The sequence below is a fragment of the Labrus mixtus genome, chromosome 24 (genome assembly GCF_963584025.1).
Source record: "Labrus mixtus chromosome 24, fLabMix1.1, whole genome shotgun sequence".
NCBI classification, from domain to species: Eukaryota; Metazoa; Chordata; class Actinopteri; order Labriformes; family Labridae; genus Labrus; species Labrus mixtus.
In genome coordinates, this window is record NC_083635.1 from 13777867 (window position 1) to 13785366 (window position 7500).

The 7500-nt window shown below is 50.7% G+C and overlaps 1 protein-coding gene across 12 annotated transcripts in view; it reads right to left on the bottom strand.

Moving 5' to 3' along the window:
* Window positions 1-2449: 2449 nt before the first annotated feature.
* The window catches only part of LOC132959410 (target of Nesh-SH3-like), a 17785-nt gene continuing 12734 nt past the window's right edge, over window positions 2450-7500 (bottom strand). For all 12 annotated transcript variants that reach the window (XM_061032391.1, XM_061032390.1, XM_061032394.1 and 9 more), the window contains 10 exons: window positions 6294-6362; window positions 6093-6218; window positions 5495-5584; window positions 5195-5404; window positions 5012-5117; window positions 4639-4718; window positions 4512-4541; window positions 4269-4427; window positions 4033-4155; window positions 2450-3949 (listed from right to left, as the gene is read on the bottom strand). In XM_061032391.1, coding sequence (XP_060888374.1) covers window positions 3834-3949; window positions 4033-4155; window positions 4269-4427; window positions 4512-4541; window positions 4639-4718; window positions 5012-5117; window positions 5195-5404; window positions 5495-5584; window positions 6093-6218; window positions 6294-6362 — 1109 coding nt within the window. In that variant the 3' untranslated portion in view covers window positions 2450-3833. The remainder of the gene's footprint in view (window positions 3950-4032; window positions 4156-4268; window positions 4428-4511; window positions 4542-4638; window positions 4719-5011; window positions 5118-5194; window positions 5405-5494; window positions 5585-6092; window positions 6219-6293; window positions 6363-7500) is intronic.

Consider the following 7500-nt stretch of genomic DNA (forward strand, 5'->3'; position numbering starts at 1 on the left):
ATCTGAGCCAGGTGTGACGGCAACGAGCCAGACCTGATCCTGGACCAGGAGGGGGGAGGAGGAGGTGATCCCAGGTCAGTGTTAAAGACTGCAGCGGTCAGGATTTCCACCACAGAAGAAGAACGATCTGAACATTTGTTCCCTCGACGACGTCTCAAACTCGTTCTGTGTAACAGATTCAGAATCTATCCCAGAGAGGATCATCAATCTCTGAGATCCTCTCCTCGACAAACCCTGGGGTTCCCAAAAAAGCCAGATCCCCCCCTCGGCCCCCCCTCGTCCCCCCTCAGCCCCCCTCTTCTCTCTCTAACCCTACCCGCCCCCTCTCCCCCCCATGTCCTCCCAACCAGTCCTTATTCAGACGACCTGACGGACAGACCTTTTCTTCTTCTGCAGAATAATTGAGTGTAGGAGGTTAAACAGAACCATGGGGCCCCGGGTGGTCTGCAGGATTACATAAGTCCCTCTCCCAGCAGGATCCAGTTTCCTGCAGCACACTGAGCCTCATCATCAGCTTCAAAGAATGTTGTGTGACATCATTTCCTGTTTCCCTGCAGATCCCAGGAGGTGTGTGGAGTCCACAGTGGAGCTGGCAGAAACATGTTTCTGTGTTTTCTCTCTAAATACTCACCCCCCCCCCCCACCCACCACATCACACTCGTTTTTATAGACTACAACTCGCTCTGCCAACAACAAAGAGACATTTTGTTCTGAGACCAAACACGAGACTATACATGAACACGTGTAAACGCAGAGGGTCTCAAACTGAGGGTCAGAACCCCATCTGGAGCCACCTCGTAGACGTCAGAGGTCATTAGAGGAGGGGAGACACACATTAAGAGGTCTGCAGGAGAACGTGTTTTAAAAACGTTTTTATTTCATGAATCAGAAGTTTGAAGAAACAACGCTTTGCAGCACTCGCTCCTCTACAGCACTCGCTACTCCGCAGCACTCGCTCTTCTACAGCACTCGCTACTCCACAGCACTCGCGCTTCTACAGCACTCGCTCCTCTGCAGCACTCGCTCTTCTACAGCACTCGCTACTCCACAGCACTCGCGCTTCTACAGCACTCGCTCCTCTGCAGCACTCGCTCCTCCGCAGCACTCGCTCTTCTACAGCACTCGCTACTCCACAGCACTCGCTCTTCTACAGCACTCGCTCCTCTGCAGCACTCGCTACTCCACAGCACTCGCTCTTCTACAGCACTCGCTCCTCTGCAGCACTCGCTCCTCCGCAGCACTCGCGCTTCTACAGCACTCGCTCCTCTGCAGCACTCGCTCCTCCGCAGCACTCGCTCCTCCGCAGCACTCGCTCTTCTACAGCACTCGCTACTCCACAGCACTCGCTCTTCTACAGCACTCACTCTTCTACAGCACTCGCTACTCCACAGCACTCGCTCTTCTACAGCACTCGCTCTTCTACAGCACTCGCTACTCCTCCACACACGCTCTTCTACAGCACTCGCTCCTCTACAGCACTCGCTACTCCTCCGCACACACTCTTCTACAGCACTCGCTACTCCTCCGCAGCACTCGCTCCTCCGCAGCACTCGCTCTTCTACAGCACTCGCTCCTCTACAGCACTCGCTACTCCTCCGCACACACTCTTCTACAGCACTCGCTACTCCACAGCACTCGCTCTTCTACAGCACTCGCTCTTCTACAGCACTCGCTACTCCTCCACACACGCTCTTCTACAGCACTCGCTCTTCTACAGCACTCGCTACTCCTCCGCACACACTCTTCTACAGCACTCGCTACTCCTCCGCAGCACTCGCTCCTCCACAGCACTCGCTCTTCTACAGCACTCGCTACTCCACAGCACTCGCTCCTCTGCAGCACTCGGTCTTCTACAGCACTCGCTCTTCTACAGCACTCGCTACTCCTCCGCACACGCTCTTCTACAGCACTCACTCCTCTGCAGCACTCGCTCTTCCGCAGCACTCGCTCTTCTACAGCACACGCTCTTCCGCAGCACTCGCTCCTCTGCAGCCTCTCAGATGGCGTGCAGGATTCTCACTAGAATTTAAACTTCAGCTATCGAAACTACCCCCCCCTCCCCGTGGAACGTTCTGGTTTCCAGTTGGACTGTTGTTGGCGTGTTACATAATGGGCACCATCCCCCCCCAACCCACCACATCACATTTCTCCTCAGAGTCAAAAATCTGTCACAGTTTTTTCCTTCAACTATAATTATCCACCGGTTGCCGTGCCGACAGCACATAAAGCCCAGCTCCAACCTGCAGTCTCAGCAAACTCCCACCTCCAAACGGCGTTCTGGAAAAGTGATGTAATCCATGAAAAGGTTGAAGACTTAAAGGACAGTTTGTTAAATCTGCGTCCTGCTGGAGTCTGGAAGTCAGAGCGGCAGCAACATGTGAGCTCAGGTCGGGTTCAGCAGATTCATGATGATGATTGATGTAAACGTGCGTCAGGAATTAAAACAGACTTTTAAAAAAAAAGGTTTTTATTGACACTGAATATAAAAACATTTTTATAAAAACATCTTCATCCAGCCTCGTGGAGAAACTTTATTTACAATCTTCAGAGCAAATTTAAACACAAGAGAGATAATGAAGAGTTAGCATTAGCATGTAGCTCGTGTTCATGTGTTAGTCACGTTCTAACCTTTATGAAGAACAGAACTCCTGATAGGTCTGAGACCATTAGCCACCTAGCATGCTAGCTATGGGAATAATAAGTCAAGTGAGGACCAGGATGTTAGATTAACGGACAGAAAGCACTTTTCAGCTTTGAGACACCGACACATAGATCAACAGTCCTCAAACCCTGAAGAGAAGAAGAAGAAGATAATGCCCACACGGAGCGTCTACAGCACCACCTGTAGACTCAGCTGCCCGCTCAGAGTCACACCTGTCCTTAACCAGCTGTGTTCTGAACATCTGCGAGGTCGACAGCCAACATTACACTTCTTCTTCTCTGTTTCTGTTTTAAACTGAATTTCTCCTTGCGGGATGAATAAAGTAAATCTTAATCTTTCTGTCGTGTCCGTGACTTTGTGCTGGTCTGTATGAGGAGGTAAAGGACGAGACTCAGGTGAGAGAGTCCTCACACTGAACTCACAGACGCATCAGAACGGCGTGCAGGTCAGCGGCGTGCAGCTGGGCTTACCCACAGCTAACCCAGAGCTAACGAGAGCTAACCCAGAGCTAACGAGAGCTAACCCAGAGCTAACGAAAGCTAACGAAAGCTAATGAAAGCTAACCCTGAGCTAACGAGAGCTAACCCAGAGCTAACGAAAGCTAACGAGAGCTAACCCAGAGCTAACGAAAGCTAACGAGAGCTAACCCAGAGCTAACGAAAGCTAATGAAAGCTAACCCAGAGCTAACGAGAGCTAACCCAGAGCTAACGAAAGATAATGAAAGCTAACCCTGAGCTAACGAGAGCTAACGAAAGCTAACGAGAGCTAACCCAGAGCTAACCCAGCTTAATATTTTCCCGTCATGAGAACCAGCCCCGTCTTTAGGTGAGGTCCAGGTAAGAGCAGCAGGTACCTGTCTGACCCTGTAACACATCCCATAATACTCTGTGACGGTCGAAATGTAACCAGATAAATAAAACATCTCACACGGTAAGAACATAGTCTTCAGGGAGCCAGCTTCCCTTTTATAACAAAATAAAATCACTGTATGGTAAGTTAGCCACGCCCCCTCTGCAGAGAGGACACGCCTCCATGTTTCCTGCTGTTGTTTGATAAATAGTTAAGATGAGGCATGTTTACATATTTCTCCCTGACAGTCTGTCCTCTACATGTTTTTACAGCACTGAGGAGGGGGCGGGGCCTCCTCCCCCCCAAAGACCACCAGTCCTCTCACCACTTCCCGGGGATCGGCGTCCCACACTCGTACCATGACACGTAGCTGATGTGGGAGGGGCCTCCGATCTGTCCAAAGTGGACGGGCTCCTGACGAATGGCACGATAAAAACCTGGATCAGAAGAGACGGAGAGTTGTCACGAGTCCCCTCGTCTGCAAGAACAACTCTAAACGACCAATCAGGAGGCTGCATACCTGGTCTGGAGGGCAGCTGGTCGGCTTGGAGCTGTCGGCCCGTCCGTCCGTCTAGGAACGAGTCGACAAACTGACAGTGATCCTCCCCGAAGCCTGTCTGATCTCCGATGTTGTGGAATTTACCTGAACAGGTGACAAACAGACTTTCAGAATAAAAGACCAAACACAGACTTTCAGAATAAAAGACCAACGCTCCTCCAGCCTGCATTCTCTCCGCTGACCAGCAGGTTACTCACCGGTGAGCGAGTCGCTCAGGTAGATCTTGTACCTGAGCGAGTTGCACAGCTGCACGCCCACAAACTTGCGGTACCAGGTCCTCTTCACGTACTGTTTGCCGTGACAGTCAGAGTACGAGTCCGTCTTGAAGGGAAACTGCGTCCAGATGGCGTCTTTCCCTGCAGAGACAGGAAGTGATGACTCCTCTGCTCTCATAGAAACGTCTGTACGCTGATGACACTCAGGTGTTTAAGGGGTCTTACCTGACACGTTCTCGCTCACCCGAGGGTCCGCTGTGAACGAAACAAAACGTTTGAATTCTCACAAACAGAACTGTTTGTTTGTTTGTTTGTTTGTTTGTTTATTGTTTACATCTTCAAACCTCAGTACCTGACTCTGTGCTGAAGGAGACCGGCTCACTGGGAGGACCCTCACCCAGCTCGTTCTTCGGCTTCACCTTAAACTCATAGCTGAAGGAGAGACACAGAGAGATATGATGTCATTCTGAAGAACCAATCAGCACACAGAGAGATATGATGTCATTCTGAAGAACCAATCAGCACACAGAGATATGATGTCATTCTGAAGAACCAATCAGCACAGAGATATGATGTCATTCTGAAGAACCAATCAGCACAGAGAGTTTTGACAGCTGAGAGCGACGCGAGCAGAGCGGCGTCTGGGCAGGAAGCAGACGGTGCTCTGTGAGACGGAGGAGCGTGCAGGCGTTACACTGAAGAGCTAACAGGAAGTCAACACTCACCTGCTCTCAGGCTTGAGGTTTTCCACGGCCGTGTGAGTCTGGTTGGTGGTCAGGATGGAGACCTGCTCGCCATCGGGTCCTTTGGCGGTGGAGATGACTTCATACTCTGAGGAGGAGAGGCCACACCCTTCAGATAAACAAACGTTTCCTCACAGAGATCCTCACGTCTCGTTGTTTTCATACCTGTGGTGTCGTTGTCGGTTTTCTCCCAGTCCAGGATGATGAAGGACGGACATCCCTCCACAGTCACCACCGTGAGGTTAGAGGGCGGAGACTTGGGCGGGGCCGTCACGTTGGCGTCGCCACGTTCGCCCTGAGGGAAGTAGTTGAGAGAGGAGGTGATGGAGCACGGCTCATCGGGTTTCTTTCCTGTTTGGTAGACGACGTGAGGAGCTGCAGGAGGACAGCGAGGACGAGTATGAGTCATCATTTTATTTCATCGTCTTTAACGATGTGAACGCCGTGAACGCCGCGTCCACTCACCAACGTAACGCTTCTTTCCCAAAGCGTCGACATCAGAGGTTGGCTGAGACTGAAAGAGCTCCGAGTCCTCCCACGTCTCCTGACGACTGCCTGGATTCACAAACAAGATCAGGTCAACAGGAAGTGTGAGAGCATGTCAACAGGAAGTGTGAGAGCAGAGAGCATGTCAACAGGAAGTGTTAGAGCATGTCAACAGGAAGTGTGAGAGCAGAGAGCATGTCAACATGAAGTGTTAGAGCATGTCAACAGGAAGTGTGAGAGTATGTCAACAGGAAGTGTGAGAGCATGTCAACAGGAAGTGTGAGAGCAGAGAGCATGTCAACAGGAAGTGTGAGAGCAGAGAGCATGTGAACAGGAAGTGTGAGAGCATGTCAACAGGAAGTGTGAGAGCATGTCGACAGGAAGTGTTAGAGCATGTCAACAGGAAGTGTGAGAGTATGTCAACAGGAAGTGTGAGAGCATGTCAACAGGAAGTGTGAGAGCAGAGAGCATGTCAACAGGAAGTGTGAGAGTATGTCAACAAGAAGTGTGAGAGCAGAGAGCAGGTCAACAGGAAGTGTGAGAGCATGTCAACAGGAAGTGTGAGAGCATGTCGTACCGGCCATGGTCGGGGCAGCGGTGCTCGTCTGCTTGCGTTCCTGTTTGGTGGGTTTGACGGTTGCTGGAGGTACTTTGGGTTTCAGGACGGGCAGTTTGTCCGTCTGCTTCAAGTTGTTGACTTTATCTGGTGGAGAAAACCAAAGTGTGACGTTCTGTGTGTAGACAGTTGGAGAGCTGAGAGAAGGACGTGACCTCTGACCTGTGTCTCCAGGTTTCCCCACCAGGTTGGGTCTCTTGTTGATTGGCACAGACGGACGAGGGAGGGAACCTGGAACAAAGAAGACATTTCAACTGCTGCTTCTCAGACTGTCACAGAGGATCAGGCCTTTAACCTGAAGACTCTCTAATCTGCCTCTCTCTCTCCTCCAGCTCAACCTGATACCCGTGTCCAAACTCCAGATGAACCTGAAAACATGAACAATCCTGCGTAACTCGAGTCTGTTTTCATAGAACCACCAAAGACTCAAGTCCACAATCTGGAGCCAATTTACCCCCCTCCCCGAATTCTTCCTAATCACAGAGCTGAGTCGCTCCAGAACTAAGAGGCCTCAAAGCAGAGCGGGAACATGACATACATACTGGAATGATTTTATGTGTTCACACAAACAATCCTGAAACTGAACAAACAGCGTGTGACATCATCACGCCTACAACGCTCGCAGTCAGACAGGAAGTGAAGCAGAAACATGTTAAAGATTGGCTGATGTGTCCAGATTCATCACACAACAAAGCTCAAAGCTTTTTACAACGTGAGCTAACATCAGGTCGCCTCTGGACGCTTCACATGACAAGCAGAGCTGCTGAGGAGCCAATCAGCACACAGCAGTCAAGCTGAGGTCAAAGCTTTACCTCTACGGTGGGACACGTCAAAAGACTGGGACTTCTTCTCCTGCAGTAAGGAGTCGTTGACTGCAGCAGGTCAGACTGGGACCCTCGTCACCTTCACTTCACCTGACATTACCTTTCCTACAACCTTACCTTAGCTTCACTTAACCTTCCCTTTACCTCGCCCTCCAGGTTTCCTGATCAGTGTAAGTGAGACTCCTGAAGCTCAGGACTAGCAGGCACAACCACATGCATACTGTGCTTCAGTCTGACCTTTGACTCCATCCCCTCCTGCTGTGAACACAGAGGGGGGGGGGGGTGTGGTCAGAGTGTGTCAGGCTTCAAGGCGCTGAACGAGGGTTTGATCATTTTCATGAAGTTTTCCTTTGAATGTTGTGTAACAAGAAAGAATCTGCTGAAACAATCAGTCAAATAAAAAACAGTCTGCCCCTGGAAGAACAACTGGAAACCCCGACCACAAGCTCCAACCCAGACATCCAGAACCCCCCCCCACCACACGGAGCACAGTGACATCATGCTACAGGACTTATGTAACAAACTCAAATCATCTAAACGCCCTC